Raw genomic sequence first — 17,268 nt, forward strand, 5'->3', positions numbered from 1 at the left:
TTTCCCCCCTGATTCTCTTCTAAGTCCTGTTCATTTTGCTCTTTTCATTCATTCATTTGTGTTTTTATTCCAAGAACATACGGCGTCAAGTGTTCAGTTTCGTGTTTCTCAATGCCCGTCTGTGTTTCCGTCTCTCTGTCTCCCTCTGCAGGCCGCTCATAGTACTTGCGGCGACAGCGAGTATAATTTGCGCAGTCGTACGGTAATTTGCGGCTCGTGCGGTCAGCCGTCTGAGCGGGGCGGCAGCAGCACTGTCTCCAGCGCCTCCCGCTCCTTCCACAGCAGCGGGGGCGGACTCCCCGAGGGCTTCGTAAGCCCCTCCCATTTTCTGATGGGCAGCGACAGGCCTCGGCAGGTCAGTGCCTCTCTCGCGATTCTTTTTAAATCGAGATTTATTTTACGTGATGCTAATAATTGAAAGATTTGATTTATTTTACGTCAATAAGTGAAAATGAATGAATTAATTGTCTTTTTAATTTGTAGAATATTGAGAATTTTAATGTATTTCATTTAAGTCAGCATATCTTCATTAAGCAGGTTCCATGTTATGTTCAGATTTCTTTACATTACAGTTGTAACTATGGAATACTGCTTAAATAAAATATGAATACCATCATATGGTAATTAGGCAAAATTTATTTTCACGTTTGCTTAACTCAATTTTTGAGGGTTGTTTTGTTTTTTGTTTTTATGACACGACCAAACCTTGGCTTTCTCATAGAGTCCCATGTATTTGTATATATATATTCTCTCTCTGGCCAAAGTACATTATTTTTGTTGTCTAAGGTACTAACATCAACTTTCTTGTATATCCAATACTTTATAGCTTTTGAACGTGACTTTTTTTTAAAGGATGAGCTTCAAACATCATCCATTTCTTTCTTTCTGTTTTTCCTTTCACAGACTGGGCCTAAACCGGAGAACTGCTCAATCATGTAAACGTGGATGCAGGAATTTTGTTCTCCCAGCCTAATAAGTCCCGTTATGACTGACTGGGAAACACCTACATTTTATAACATAGCATTAGGGATATTTTTTTTTATTTTTTCATATTTTCAGAAGAAAAAAACAAAACAAAAGCAAAACAAAAAAACCTTATTTTGTACTTTATAATCTGCAGGGTAGATTAGCTTCTTTTTTTGGTCTTTTTTTTTTTGTTTTTCGTGTAGCAGCGGGCTTTGAGATGGCTTGTATGAGATGCTATATGAGGTTTTGTATATATACAGTATTAGGTTCTTGCATGCCAGCTAGGTCGCTGCTTGTGTAATGCTGTTATCAAACGAGGGGTAAGCAGAATACTTAACGGTCACCAAAGAGCAGATCCCCGTCCTGGACGTTCATCCCCAATGGCTTTGCTGTCACCATTCAACACGCACAGCTTGGAAACCCAGCCGTCAATCTGTTTTACTCATACTAGACTAACGCGGTTGTCCAGCTATTGACTTGACGATTGTAAACCAACAAACGAGTCAGGAGACGTTGTGCGCTGCTCCTCGACTGAGGTACCAGAGTTATTTTTGTGACGTACTGTAACTGTAGAAAGCCATCTTCTGGAAGTGCCTCTTTGACTGTTTACAAATTTCTTTTTATACTTCTTTAAGAAGGTTACATCCAGTTCATTTGCAAAAAAAAAAAAAAAAATGACATACAATAACTGATTTCAGAATCCAAAACGTGTAATACAGACACTATGAAGGGGTTAGTTTGTAACTTTAATTTTCATTTACCTTGAGATGTATATGTTTGCCCTGAAGTGTGGATTGGGTTCAGATTTGAAGTCTGTGACCAAAAAAAAGGTGGTGTGTTGAAAGCAGCAGTGGATACAGTTTTGTGAGCTGTGTTTGTGAACTGGAGAACTCCTGTTGCGGGTGAATGATCCATGTATGGAAGCCAGTTTTGGGAAAGGTATCTAAGTGATGTGGGCTATGTACAGTTTTGGTTTGAAGTCCATAAGATATCAAATGTAACAGAACATAAGACAGTTTTAAAAATATAATAACTTTATGAGATTGTAAGGAAGACTCATCTTTGAAGAGAAAGAAACGTTTGAGTTTTTTGTATTTTTTGACAAAAAGCAAAAAAGCATATGATCATTGGAAATTATCTCATAATTGTAGAACTGGATTGATTTTTTTTTTAACTAATTTTTATTTAAGTGTTTATGTTACATTTTTTTTTTGTATTAACTAACCATTTGGGTGTTTGTTTTTTTTTTGTTTGGGAAAGCAGATGAAAATTACATGAAAATGAAGTGTCATTTCCTTACCAAGTGACTGTCACATACGATCCTTTCAAACGTCTATGCAACAGGCCCTACTGTGTCTTTATTTCTGTTGTAGGCCTATGGTAAAAAGTGTTTTGTAAGTTTTGGTCAAAGCTGCTCTGTCCAGGTTGCTGATTGGTTAACGCTCTTCTCACCCCTTCCTCTCTGCAGCAGCTATAGTTTTGAGAGAAAAAAAATAGCTAAGGCTATGCCCTCTTGTATTAATGCATGAAAAAAGCTTGAAGTTAGTATAGGGCTCTTTTGGGTTAACGTATGGGTTATGAACACATTATCTTACTTTAAACAGACCAACAAACAAACTAACTAACAAACAAAAAAGAAACACATTTTTCAGTCCTCAAAGAAAAAAGTTTTTTTTTTTTTCCCATTTTGGTTGAATATATTGTGGTTGATACTTGATCTTCTCCAGTGCTTAAGAGCTGTTGATTTTCTATTTTAGTGAGTAGTGCATTGGAGAGGAAATCTGGGGACATTTTTTAAAAGTTTTTTGTAAAGTCAGTTATTGACCTACAGTAATATGCAAAGAGAATAACTAGTATATAATTCAGTTGAATGTGTTGATTATTCAGACGACTGTATTTTTTTTGTTTGTTTGTTAGTTTTTGTTTTGCTGTTTGGGATAACAATTTACATGGGGTATAAGATAATGGATTTGAATTGAAATTCACCTGGCACTGTGTTGCTGAAGCAGCTTTGTTATGTCTGTGTGAAAAGAAAAAAAAGTTTCTATATTCAATCAAGAATTTTATATCAGATGTAAAACTTGAAAACCTGACCTACGTTATTCTCTATTAAAAACAAAATGCAGCTATATGTTTTTGTCTGACTTCTCTTTGGCATCAAAACTACTCTCAAATATTACTTATTTTTCTTTTCTTAATTTGTGTGTGTGTGTGTGTTTTGTAAAACTTGAGCAGTTACTTTTACAGTAATTAGCACATGCTTTTGTGCTCACAGACAAAAATGTCTACAACAGGTTATAGAACGCTCAGATATTTTATTTACAATATTTACAGTTCAAAGCTGTAACATTCAGTAATGACGGGGACCGAAAGCAGAAGCCTGACAAAATATATTCCATGCTTTGCCTTAAAAAACGTCACATCTGAAACGGCTGTAACTGCAAGAAAGAAAATGCCAACATTTCCCCAAAAAAGACACACATTTTCCCCAGCAATATGATGCAAAACATTTTAAAAAAGAAACATTTATTACAAGTAAACTTTGTTTTTTTTTGTTTTGTTTTGTTTTTTCTTTAATGAAACTGAAACAGAATGCCCCAGAAAAAGGGCTAATCAGGTAGCACTTTCTCCATTAGTTTTGAGTCTTTGCTGTACTGTGAAATCACACAATGTAAAGGCAGTCATCTAGGTGGCAGTATTGTGCTGGTGCAAGTCCTGTGGAGTCTCTCAGAACACTGAAGGTACATTCCAGAATGCCTCGCGCTGGTCCGTTGAGGGCAGATGTTAGCGGGGCAGTTGCCGTGGTGACGGGGATGGTGGTCTGCGTACTGGCGGGAGGTCATAATGCCCAGGGATGTGGCTGTTGACTGGCAGGTCGTAATGGTTCTGAGATTCCTGTTCTGGAACGTTTCCAAGGGAACAGTGTTCTGAAGAAAGAAGAAAGGGAAAGGTGAAATTTATGGTCTAGCTTGTGAAGAAAAAATGGCCAAAAAAAAAAAAAAAATTTAATCAGCACAGTTCAAACATACAATCTGTCTTAGTAATCACTGTGATAATCTCCATAACCACTGTAATTTTGTCTGCTAATTATAAAAAAAAGGTATTTAAGAGTGTTTTCTTATGCCTGCTTAAGGACAAGCCTGTCTTTGTGAGCTCCGACTGTCTCTTGAATGTTCTTCTCTTCTCTTTTTACCTCATCCAGTCTGGGCTATTATTTGTCTTCCACTGTCTCTGGACTCATTTGACCTGTGATCATATCCAAAACACACAACCCACACTCTTTCTGCTGAGAAGAATGGATGCATTCTCTTCACCTTCTAGTCTTCATCTCAAAAACAGATCTGGGTCAATACTTGTAATCATTGAATTCGACACGGACCCAAAAACTCATCTTTTTCCATATTTATTGACCAGATTTTTTCCGTATTTCGTAGACAATAAACCTCAGTCCAGCAGGCTGTCCTCCAGGGGTCATCTGTGGGAAGCTGTGTGTGTGTGTGTGTGTGTGTGTGTGTTACCTCTGTTTGAGGCCGTAGAGCTCAGCGCGGGAGGGCTGATTTCGGTGTAAGACCTCTCCCTGGACACGGCCGATTTCATCTCCATGTAGCTGCTCTCTGGGGGGGAGGGGAGCAGTCCAGGCAGGTCTTTAATGGTTGCGTAGGGGTTCTCACTGTTCAGAGAACTGCTGCTCACTGCCGCACAGGACTCCTTCAAATCTGCAAAAAACAAAACAAAACCCCAAAGCAGAGTTTTAGGGAATTTGAAATGCATGCTGGGATTTTGGTCAATAGCCGGTTGAAATTCCAGCGGGTGTTTTTTTTTTTTTCTTTCTTTCTTTTTTTTTTTTTTTAGATGTTAGTCATGTTAAGATGGACTCAGAGAAGCAGCTGAGATTAAGAGAAATGGTTTTTCGGGGTATGCACGATGAGCAAATTGTTCCTGTTCTGTTCGGAATTACATAATTCTGTTATCCTGGCAAGAGAGAGAAGAAAAGCAGTTGAGATGTGGAAAGAGATTTGAAAACAGCAGAGCCAAGAAACTACACACTGAATCATCTAACTCATATTTTTTTTTTTCGAGTGGATGTGAAAGGTAGTGCAAATCTGATCTGAATTATACTTCCTCAGTATCAAACACAGGGCAAATAAAGGACAGGTTGGGAGAGTCGAGAAAGACGGCTGTGCAGTATTTACCTTTACTGTAGTATTTTCCCAAACTGGCACTATAACTGTAACTACGGTCAATTCCAAAAGCTCCTGTCAACGGACAGAAATGCTTAGACTTCACACTGCATGTCAGAACAGACCACAAAACAGCTGACAGAGCTCAGTACACATCTCATAAACTGGGAACAAGCTGAAATCCAAACCAGCACCGTCTGTGATTACAAATCTCGATATTCTACGTGACAATGTCACTGTAAAATATAGCCCTGATTATCGACAAATTACACAGAAGTATATTTCTCTCTCTCTCTCTCTCTCTCTCTCTCTCTATATATATATATATATATATATATATACACACACATAGACATACACACATACAGATGAACAGATGCAGATATAGATATAAATGAATAATTCTGTGCAATTTGTTGATAATCGTGATATAGATATAGATGTATATAATGTGTACACCAGGGTTGTAAGCTGATCATACATACATACATATGTATGTATTTTGTTATGAAATCTATGTAGGTTTCTTAATTGAGCCCAATGACTGTTTCCAAATACAGATCAAGCTCTTATAAAACTCCAGTAGGGTCAAAGTTTTAAAAAAAACCCCAAAAACTACAGTTAACTTCAAACTTCACGTCTTTGAGACCAGAGCAGGTGAAGAGGCAGTGGGATGTGGTTAGACATGGAGTAGTCATGTGACTGTGATCAGTTGGCAGTACATGGGCAGGTCTGGATGGTTAAATGGTTGCAGTATGAAGGTTGGTAACCATAATTAGACAGGCAGTAAAAAAAGGAGACAGACCTGGGTCTTTAGGGGGCTCTTGGTGTTTCCAGTCAGCGGGGAGAGTGGCGTTACTCTCCACGCCAAAAAGACCCCTCCTCTCTCTTTCCATATTCTTCACGCTACTGAAAAGTTTCTTATTGTTGTTCTGTGGAAACAACATGAGAATTTTACCCAGGAGCGAGATCGTATCATCCTTCTGAGTGTTTCAAATCCACAACTAAATACGTCCGCAAACTCTTCCTAAACTAAACATCAAACCTCATTTCTGTTTCTGTTCTTTCTATTTCGATTCTATTTTTCGTGTAACCTCATCTTCAGTTCAAAGTGAATTAGCCAAAGGTGCTGAGAAAACATTGGGGCAATGAAAAAGAAAAGATGACTGTGAAAAAAACAGATATGGGAGAACATGACACTCAGGGAAGACGCTGTGTGCCGTGTGTTGGCATGTACCTTGAAGGAGCGGTCCTGGTTGTTGGGGACGTGGGGCAGGGGGGGTCTGTTCTGGGTGAGCGTGTGGTAACTGGGATTGGAGTAATAGTGATGGTAACTGTGGGGAATGTCTATGAGACAGAAACAGATATTTAACCATTAATGAGAAACAGTAAGTCACAAGTGTTAATGTAAAAAGCAGCTCGTTCGCTTGTGTGTAATAATGACTGGTCTACTGTGGATTAAAGTGTTAGCGATTTCACGTAGACACTGTAAGTGAGAATTGTCATGTGTAGAGTATATAAACACATGTTGGAAGCTCCAAATTAAAACCCAATTTAGGGCTGGGATAGCAGCTCAGTACAGAGGTGTGTCTATGTATATATAAATATTTCTTCTATAATTCTCTTTAAGGATTCGGCGCCCGTGAAAAAAAAAAAAAGTCTAAACGCATGCAGAGATAAGCATGTTTACACAGTATTCTGTCTCCAATACCAGACAAAGTAAAATTATAGGACAAACTAACTTTTTTTCTGTTTGTTTGAGTAAAAGCCATTTTTGGGGTCTGGCAAAGTCAGTGTTTGAGCGGTGTTTACTCAGAAAAAAACAAACAAAAAAACGTGAATTAGGTTGGTTTATAAATTTATGTTGACATTGCATTTTCTTTACAGTTCTAGTTTTTTTTTTGGAGGGTGCAGCCGACGTACCGGGCACGGCATACTCCGAGTTGACGGTTCGGGTGGATGAAAAGGACACGGTGGGGGTGTTGTTCTGTTTGTCTTTCTGTCGCCGTCTGTACAGCAACAGCACGGCCAGTAACAAAACCACCAGCAGAACCAAGATGACAATCCCCACGATCGCTCCCCACGAATCTTTCTCCACCGGAGAGGCAGGCAACATTACACTCACCACACGCTCTGGAGGCCGTCCAAAACACACACACACACACACAAACACACACACACACACACACACACACACACACACACACAAACACACATTCACACACAAACACACACACACACACACACACATGCGCACACACACACACACACACACACAAACACACACACACATGCACACACACACACACGCACAAACACACACAAACACAAGCGCATACACACACACACAAACACACACACACAGTCAGACAGTAGGCTACAGAGTAGAACACAAATGGTGAAGTAATTTTACACAAATATGGGCATAACACGGTTGATGAGAGCAGACTGATACGGTGATACTGGAGACATGAAAGAGCAAAGTAGTCGTTTTCGTTGACTCTTTAAGGACATTTTGAATCTTGGCACCATTTAAGAATCTCCGAATCCTGCGGGGTGTTTTTTTGTTTGTTTGTTTGCTGGGTTTTTTTTTTGGTTGTTCCTAAATTTTGTGAGCTACGTATTGATTAAAAAAAAAAATTCCTCTCAGAAAGGCAGTTTTAAAAAGTCAGTACCCTGTTGGCAGTCCACCCCTGGCCCAGGTTCACACACGCACTCTCCTGTGTGTGGGTCACATGACTGGTTGGGCGGACAGGAACAGGTCTGGGCACAGTTGATGCCAAACGTTCCTGCCTGGCACTCTGCAAACACACACACACACACACACACACACACACACACACACACACACACACAAACACATTATGCCATATCATATTACACATGACTAGACCACGACTCCTGGCTTTTATTTACGATGCTCATTCAACAGGTCTGTTTAAAAGACTCTCCAGAAAAACATACTTGGGCACATTTAATAAGTCTACAGATTATATTAAATACAAATACATTTTCTTTCAGTGTCAGTAATGGTAGAGTCAACTTTTCAAAGCTAATTTGCATATATTAAATGTTTATATCTGTATGTAGACAGCCTATGAAACATGCGATTATATTGGCTCGTTATAAATGAGGATTAAGTATGGATGACTCACGTAAGGAGCAGTCTGGGCCGGTCCAGCCTGCCGGGCAGTGACAGGACCCATCCTGGTGGTGACACGTTGAATTGTTTGAACATCTGCAGATGTTGCTACACTGCTTCCCATAGTAACCCACCGGACAGGCTGCGAACAAATACAACTCAACTTCAACAAACACGGTTCAGCAAATACAATTCAACGCCCACAAATACAATTCAATAAATGCAATTCAGCGTCAACAAATACGGTACAACAAATTCAATTTAACGACAGTTCAACAAATACAGTTCAAGCACAGTTCAAACTCAATCCAACTTCAGTTACGTTTTCTGAAGAAATCATAATTACTGTCAATACACATAACATTAAAGAGTCATTACTATTTCATTACTATCTTTGTTTTTTACAAAACAAATACATGATTCCCCTGACTGTTCCTGCGAATATGTCCCATTCTTTTCAAACAAATGAACTACTGAAGTCAGTGCTCCAGGATAACTAATCTGAGGTGAGATGTGACTGTTATGCATGAGAAAGATCCAGACCTTGTTCACAGAGGGCTCCAGTGTAACCGGGGAGACAGAGACACTGCCCTGTGATTGGGTGACAGGAGGAGGCATGTACACACAGAGGACATGGCCTACTGCACTTCTCCCCATACATACCAGCACTGCACACTGGGGCAGAGAGAGAGAGAGAGAGAGAGACAGAGAAGAGCACAGTGAGTCAAAGTCAATAATACAGTCCAGTACAACAATACCAAATGACTCCATCTTTTTTAAACTCAAAATGTGATTCTCTTATGGCAACACTAAAATGTATCTACAAAAAGAAAGGAAAGAGAGAAAGATACAGAGGGAGAGAGGGTGAGACAGAGAGAGAAAGACAGAGGGAGAGAGAGAGAAAGAGACAGAGAATGAGAGAGGGAGAGAGAGAGAGAGAGACAGAGGGACAGAGAGAGAGAGAGAGGGAGAGGGAGAGAGAGAGAGAGAGAGACAGGGGTGACAGTGGGGAGAAAAACAGTAAAACAGTTCAGAATTAGAGCTTTCAGTGCCCGTTCTGTACTGCAATGCTGAATAACGTTATACTCCATCTCATTTGGACAGGTATAACCGCTGCACTCCATCTCTGTGAGTCTGGCACTGTCTGCGTGTTTTTAAGAAGCACAGAAACTCACCATGCTCACACCTGGTTCCCCAATAGCCAGGCTTACACTGGCAGGTACCACTGTGTGGCAGACAGGTGGCGCCATTGAGGCAAGAGCAGCTTTGGTTACACTGGTGACCCCAAAAGCCTTCAGTACACTGCTGGGTACAGCGAGGTCCTACACAAAGACATGACACAAAGAACAAGGCAAATGTGACAGCCATTCAAACAATACTTAAACATCCAACAAAAATTCCGGAGGAGAGAAGATCCTATCACATTTTTGAAGTACGTATTAAATTTAAAAACAAATAAACATAAATCTGTGCAATTCCACACTAATAACTCAAAATCCTCATTGAGTACAAATTTGGAGCGTTTGGGACAGACAGTTCAAGCTACCATTTAATGGGTCTGAACGACTGGTCCCGTCCCAACTGCCTGTCGAGTTTGATTCACAGCACAGAAAAGCACACTGAATACATGCTTTGATCCTAAAACCTTGTGCCATTTGTAACGAACATGGCAAAGACAAAGGGAATTAGACAGCCGAGAATGAGGAGAAGACCAACGAGCCAAAGCCCGGTCGGCTCTTCGACTTCCGAGCGTTTACTCCGTACCCGTCCAGCCCGGGAGACACAAGCATTTTCCCGTAACCGCGTGGCAACCTTCGTCGTGGAGACAGTCGCACTTCTGCGCGCAGGCCACTCCGAACCTCCCGACCTGTTACACAACAGACACAGGAAAAAAAGAGCTGAGCACAAAAAAAACCCCCCACAAAATCTACACCCAGGCGCCTATTCAGCAACAATTTTAAGTAAGTTTAACCATCGCAAGACTCTGAGATAATAACTACTCTCTACTAAGTCTGAATGATGGCCAAGCCAGCCTGACGGACGATGACAGCTGCTTCTGCTTAATGATTGTATCCAGTGAATCTAAAAACATTCCACTGCATTTTTTTTTTTAGCAGGGCTGTTCACTTTTGCTTTCTTTAATCAGCATTTTTGATTTAAAAAAAAAAAAAAAATAGTAAAATAAAAACCAAAACAAAACAAATTACAGCAACTTTATGAGCAGAATATTATGTGACGAGGTGTAAAGCGAAATGGTGTGTTTTAAGTTTCTTTAAATGGTTTTTATTTTCTTTAAATAGAAATTCGGTTTAATTGGAAGGCGAGCTTATAAACTACGATTCGCCACAAAAACCTTCATAGGAACCGCACTACGCTAAACTCAGCAGAAAGGGACGCCTTCACTCATGTCTGAATCTGAATAAACCGATTTTAATCATTGGGCTTAATTCCTGTTTAAGTTTCACTGAGCGTCACGCCAAGAGCGGCCGACGTCTTAGCGTCAGCTATTACCGAGACGGTCAAAAAACCCCCCCAAAAACGATAACATGACTTCATCTAGCCTTCCGCTGTCTTTGCTTCATTCTGTAACACTGACCGGACACGGCTGGTCGCAGAGAGCTCCCCTCCAGCCCGCCGCGCACGTGCACGAGCCGTCGGCCGGGTTACATGACGCCCCGTTGAGGCAGCGGCACGTGGCGTTGCAGCCCGGGCCCCACGTCCCGCCGGCGCAGGGGACGGAACAATCCGGACCGGTCCAGCCTTAGAGAAACAAAGGGGAGGGTGGAGTCAAGAGGAAGTGTCTAGAGGAAAAAGGAAGAATTACTGAGTAAATAAAAGGGAGTAATATTTGCTCCAGAAGACGTATTAATACCCTCTTTGCAGTAACAGGTCCCGTCAATGGGTGAGCAGGCCACGTGGTTTGAACAGGCGCAATGGGACGAACACTCTTTCCCATAATTCCCTTGCTCACAGAACTTCTCACAATGGGTGCCCTAAAAAAAAAAACACACACACACACACACACACACACACACACACACACACACACACAGGCAGAAACGGAGGCTAATTAAAAAAAACCCCGAAGTGAATGAGGAGCCAAAAGCAAGCCCATGACGTGGAAAGTTCTACATTTTAAAATGTGAAGAACTTGGAGATAAGTATTGGGGAGACATATACATTTTAAATAACTGTGTTGCCTAGCTGTGTATTAATCTGTGAAAGATAACACAAAAAGCGATTTAGCAGTGTGAGGTGAACAGACTTTAAAGATGTTTGGTCTTCGATGGGTGGGTGAGCGCTTACCGTGTAGCCCGGAGCACACTGGCACTTGCCAGTCACTGGGTCGCACACCCCTCCGTTCACACACAAGCAGGGCTCCAGGCAACCGTGGCCATGGTAACCATGAGCGCAGGTCTCATTGCAGTAGAGACCAGTCCAGCCCGGTTGACATGTACACTCGCCTTTCTGAGGGTGACAGCTAGGCCCCCCACAGCCAATAAAAACAGGTCTATCAGTACAGTTTCTTCACGAAACACTGAACAACTAGACAAAACCAAGCACTTGACATAAAAAACCTTATTCAGCCCAGGTGTCTCTGGCATGGGTTTACAGATTAATCAGTGTTTCTCAACACCAGTCAGAACATCTAAACACTTACATCACTGTTTCAATTAATTAAGATTTGGTAAAAGCAGACGATCAGTTAAGCCAGATTAACAGACAAAGACAGCTCATTCCATCATTCCCTAGGAATCACTGAAGAAAAAACGAATTCTGCTTCAGTAGGTGACATTGACATAGAGTGTTTGGCTGTGAAACAATAAGGTTTGATTGATCTGTACCTTAAATTGTTCCATAATACAGGGACCTAACTGTGCAGAGTACATTAAACACCATACTTCACCTGGAGACACCGACACTGAGTGTTTGGCTGTGAAGCCATGAGGTTTGATTGATTCGTACTTTAAATTGTTCCAAAATACACTGGGCTAACTGTGCAGGGTGCACTAAACCCTAGTTTGAGAAACACACCTGAGAGTGTGTGCAGTGTTGCAGAGGCAGCGCTGTTCGCAGTGTATTCCAAATGTTCCCTCGGGACACATCCTCTTGCTGCACTGCGGACCCTTGAAGCCCGGCTCACACAGACAGGCCCCGTTAATGTTATAGCACCGCGCCCCGTTTGTGCAGTCACACACGCCCTTGCAGTCTTGACCGTAACTGCCCACTGCACACTCCTCGTGACACCTGTATACAACACACATGCACACGTACACACACACACACACACACACACACACACACACACACACGCACGCACACGCCCACGCACATACACATACCGCACACGTACACACACCGCACACACACACACCGCACGCGCACACACACACACACACACGCAGACACACACACGCACACGCACGCACACACCCACGCACATACACATACCGCATATATACACACACCGCACACACACACACACCACACGCGCACACACACACACACCGCACACACACATACACACACACAAACAGACATAAAAGCACACACCCACACACACAAGCATACATAAACATACACACATAAACACACAGAAACAAACGCATGCACATGCACACGCACACGCACACGCACAAACACAAACACACAGTTTGGATTTTGACCAGATTCACCGCGCACTCTGTGCCAGATATGCAGTCATAACGAATGGAACTTGAGCGCTATACTCAGTCTCTGCTGGCCAATGAAAATATTTTCGTTGGATAAAGTGGATCTCAAAATGCAGCACTATAGCCTGCCTACCAGTGCTCTATGACACAAGGTTTAGAAATTGCAGGAAAATAAATAGAAATTATACAAGGATTTAGCAGAGTTTAAGAGGAGACCTCTCTGACCTTTCCCCAGTAAAGCCCGCAGCACAAAAACACTTTCCAGTCTCAGGGTCACAGCGACCTCCATTATGGCATAAACATTCCTCCTTACAGTTCACACCATAGCGGCCTTCCACACAACGCTCTGTACAGACTGCTCCCTGAGACAGAGAGAGAGAGAGAGAGAGAGAGAGAGACAGAGAGAGAGAGAGACAGAGAGGGAGAGAGAGAGCAGTGAAAATGTGGATGCACTGAACTGAAAAAAAAAAATTCCACTTAAAGAATGACAGATGAAAAAGTATCTTTATAAATCCTCAGGGTTGGAAAAACTCGTACTCGGTGAAAGGCAAGTAACTACTGCTTCCTCCATGTTGTTGTTTTTTTTTGGTAAAATATATTCCACCCAAAAGTGCAGCGAAAAATGTATGTGTAAACAATGTTCTTTTCTAAAAGTTCTTTACCGTCCACCCAGGCGGGCACTCACACACTCCATTGCCCTGGCAGATGCCTCCATTCTGACACGGGCATCGTGGCATGCAGCGCCCAGGCCTCGGACATGAGATCTGACAGCTTAGGATAAAAAAAAAAATCAAAATATAAAATTTATTTATTTATTAGGTCTGACTTCAGTGCTCCTAATGTCCTGCGTCTTTTTTGTTTTAGATCTATGTTAGCACAACAGACGCTTATAATCCACTGTTTAATAATCTGATCCTTCAGATTATTAAGAGGTTTAATAATCTGATCCTTCAAATGCGCTTCTGAACAAAGCAAATTCACTGGTGTTCAGTTAAGACTTAAGACTTTGTTAAACAAACACTAAGAGTATAACTATGAGTCCAAGTGGAATTAAATTAACAGCTTCAGTCTTAATCTAATTTGCTGTGAAAATGTTGAAACAAAAAAAAAAAATGCAAGGCAGGTATGAGGTTTGAGCTGAAGAAACACTGCCGCAGATCAGATGACAATGTGTTTTTCTCTGAAGCCAACATGGCACTCACAGTGTGCCAGTGAATCCCTCTCTGCACACACACTCTCCTGACGCTTTGTTGCAGGTTCCTCCTGTCCCGCATTTGCAGTGCTGGCTGCAGCCCTTCCCGAAGGTCCCATTGAGGCAGGGCTCCTTGCAGTTACGCCCTCTAAAGCCCGGAGGACACTGGCAAGAGCCCGTCTTCACATCACACTGGCCTCCGTTTTCACACTCACACAGTTTCCTGCAGCCCAGGCCCCAGTGCTTCACGTCACAGGCTGCGGAAAAGGGGCAGAGAGACCAGGTTACACACACTGCTCCCAGTAATACTGCTGTGAGGAATGGACGGATGGATGGATGGATGGATGGATGAAGGGACTGTTGGATGGACAGATGAGTGAATGAATGGAGGGTGGATGGATGGATGGATGGATGGATGGATGGATGGATAGGTGGATAGATGGATGGATGGATGGATGGACAGATTACTGATCCCAAAGGAGAGACAAGTCTGAGATATGGTAAGGAGATGATCACGTATAAGGTTGTTGAGGAGGGAAAGGCTGGAATACAGAAGAAGGCCTGAGACAGGACAGAGAGGGACACAGTCTGTTCTCCTGAGGAAACAGCACTGAGTAATCACAAATAACCAGACGCTGAGGAGATCTCCTTAAGCCCCTTTAACTGCAAAATATCTCCTTACACACAAGGTCCTCCACTGACAAGAAGATTTGCATGGAGCTAACAAGATGGATGAGGTCAAAACGGAAGATTTTACAGTAGGATTTAGGAATGGGCTGGGCCAGAGGGGCAGGAAAACTTCACACAGGGTTTGGGTTTCAGTAATCCAAAATGTCAAGCTGACAACAATTTGACGGACAGACAAATCCTTAATGCCATGAGACAAGGGGTTTCTCTCTCTGTCTCTGTCTCTCTCTCTTGCGCACACACACACACACACACACACACACACACACACACAACTCTTAGCTGGACCATAAACTCTCCAAAATGAGCACATAGGGACACCATAACCCATGCTGTCCTGCTCAATCAAACACGCACGTGCTCTGTCAAGGTGATATGAACCAACTGCTGACTACAAAGAAACTGAGCGAGAAGATAAATCAAATGATCTCTAAGCTAATGCTTATACTTTACAGCTTTACAACACTTTGATTCTCTGAATTAATACCCCCCCCCAAATACCCATATGTTCACAATAAAGCACGTGTTCAGATATGGATAAGGTGGACAAATATGCTAGCATGCTTTCTTTTGTACGACACGGTGAGTTATGGACAGCTCCGCTGGAGTGCGAAGATGTTTATGCAGTCGCCCTCCGGGACAGAGTTTTAGAACCGCCGAGTCTGGCTATCAAAGCTTAGCACCGACACACGTGCCGCGCATAATTAAATAAACCCGTGTTCGACCCCGCGAGCGGCTGTGCGTTCGTGCGGAGACGTTTCGGAAAGTGTGGATCTCAACATCTGGCTCGGTCCCGTTCCATCTTCAGCTGACCCAAAAGTCAGCGTGTTCCCAGAGCAGCGCCAGAGACCGATAGCTTCTTTTAAGGGAACAGACAGAATAGTAAACAGCCCTGACGTGTGAGAAGAGCGATTGTGTTAACATGGAGGACCTCGCTGGTCACCTCCTGCCCTTCTCTCTGTCCCCTCTGTTGCCGTGCTGTGTTAATCTGATCCTGTCTGTGTGTGTGTGTGTGTGTGTATGTGTGTCTTTGAAAAGACACAACCCTCTCTTTCTCTCTAGATCTCTCTCTCTCACTCTCTCTCTCTTTCTCTTTCTCTCTCATGAGATAAATGCCAAGACACCGAGGAGTTTTTTTGTATGCCAGATTAGTATTAGACATGGAATGTGATTTGTTATGTGGGAACATTCTTTGCACATCCCAAGGGTGTTATCAGGGTTGCATGATGAAGGCCTTACATGTGCCTGTATGCACACACACACACACACACACACAGAGAGAGAGAGAGAGAAACTTTGCGTCGCTTTCTCCCCTTCTCCTCGTCCCTCGGTGTGAGTGGCATTACTGTAAACCCTGCGCCTTCTTTGTTTTCACAGAAATGTCTCAGCTCACAGGCATCTAGAGAGACTCAGGTCTCACTCTGCCAATGTGTTTTAATGTGGAACTTTAGCACGGTGCAGTCTGTCCCTTCAGCTCCGAGCAACTCACAAGAGTTTCCACTTCAGTTCTCAACACTACCATCATTCATGTCTGCCTCAATAAAGAAAGCAAGAGCAGGTATTATAAGTCTAAAAAACAAGGTCACGGAGCCAGCGTAAAGGTCAAACAACTTAGGAATTAGAGCAATATGCTAATTTGTGAGGTCTGTATAATTTCGAAGAGACAGCTAAGCACTATTCGAGATCACTTCAGAGTGGAATAAAGTTAGTAAATGTGTAATAAGGACTAACCCAGAGCTAACTGGACACAGAGACAAAGTGTTTATACAGCCTGCCGCACTATGGGACACCAAAAGGAACTGTTTTATTGCAGCTGGCATCTGTGCAGGAGCATGGAAAACAGCAAAATTTTGTGGTCCAATCAAAATATCATGACTGCATGTTGGGTAATGGGTCCTGATCACCCTTTGGTGAAAGGTTTGCGTGCATGTGTGTGTGTGTGTGTGTGTGTGTGTATGAGGTAGTGCAAAAGAGAACTCACAGCTGGAACAGTCTTCTCCTCGCCAGCCAGCTTCACACTGGCAGCGGTCTGGGGCCACGCAGCGCCCGTGGACACACTCTTTAGTGCAGCGTGCTAAAGGGGACACACACACACACACACACATACAGACACACACACCACACACACACACACACACACACATACACACACACCACACACACGCCCACGCACACACACGCACACACACACACACACACACACACACATACAGACACACACACACACCACACACACACACCACACACACACATACACATACACACACACACATACACACACACCACACACATGCCCACGCACACACACGCACACACACACACACACACACACACACACACACACACATACACAGAGCAATGAAAATGTTAAACAGGCAAGTCAAATATCAGATGACACATGCTGTCATTAAAATAAACAATCTGATT

At 42.6% G+C, this 17,268-nt stretch overlaps 2 protein-coding genes across 2 annotated transcripts in view; one reads left to right on the forward strand and one right to left on the reverse strand.

The window, feature by feature from the left end:
• lmna (lamin A) overlaps positions 1–1,006 on the forward strand; it is a 21,257-nt gene extending 20,251 nt beyond the window's left edge. Inside the window, exons 12-13 of the mRNA XM_030781461.1 lie at positions 152–355; positions 904–1,006. Of these exons, the coding sequence (XP_030637321.1) occupies positions 152–355; positions 904–939 (240 nt within the window). The 3' untranslated portion in view covers positions 940–1,006. The remainder of the gene's footprint in view (positions 1–151; positions 356–903) is intronic.
• A 2,532-nt stretch (positions 1,007–3,538) lies between these two features.
• pear1 (platelet endothelial aggregation receptor 1) overlaps positions 3,539–17,268 on the reverse strand; it is a 30,483-nt gene continuing 16,753 nt past the window's right edge. The window contains exons 5-23 of the mRNA XM_030781764.1: positions 16,823–16,915; positions 14,165–14,411; positions 13,625–13,733; positions 13,188–13,324; positions 12,325–12,537; positions 11,596–11,770; positions 11,162–11,282; positions 10,886–11,049; positions 10,054–10,156; positions 9,465–9,611; positions 8,833–8,964; positions 8,303–8,431; positions 7,823–7,948; positions 7,071–7,280; positions 6,385–6,494; positions 5,953–6,079; positions 5,160–5,222; positions 4,485–4,682; positions 3,539–3,893 (exon numbers count right to left, since the gene is read on the reverse strand). Coding sequence (XP_030637624.1) covers positions 3,751–3,893; positions 4,485–4,682; positions 5,160–5,222; positions 5,953–6,079; positions 6,385–6,494; positions 7,071–7,280; positions 7,823–7,948; positions 8,303–8,431; positions 8,833–8,964; positions 9,465–9,611; positions 10,054–10,156; positions 10,886–11,049; positions 11,162–11,282; positions 11,596–11,770; positions 12,325–12,537; positions 13,188–13,324; positions 13,625–13,733; positions 14,165–14,411; positions 16,823–16,915 — 2,747 coding nt within the window. The 3' untranslated portion in view covers positions 3,539–3,750. The remainder of the gene's footprint in view (positions 3,894–4,484; positions 4,683–5,159; positions 5,223–5,952; positions 6,080–6,384; positions 6,495–7,070; positions 7,281–7,822; positions 7,949–8,302; positions 8,432–8,832; positions 8,965–9,464; positions 9,612–10,053; positions 10,157–10,885; positions 11,050–11,161; positions 11,283–11,595; positions 11,771–12,324; positions 12,538–13,187; positions 13,325–13,624; positions 13,734–14,164; positions 14,412–16,822; positions 16,916–17,268) is intronic.

The sequence above is a fragment of the Chanos chanos genome, chromosome 8 (genome assembly GCF_902362185.1).
Source record: "Chanos chanos chromosome 8, fChaCha1.1, whole genome shotgun sequence".
NCBI lineage: Eukaryota > Metazoa > Chordata > Actinopteri > Gonorynchiformes > Chanidae > Chanos > Chanos chanos.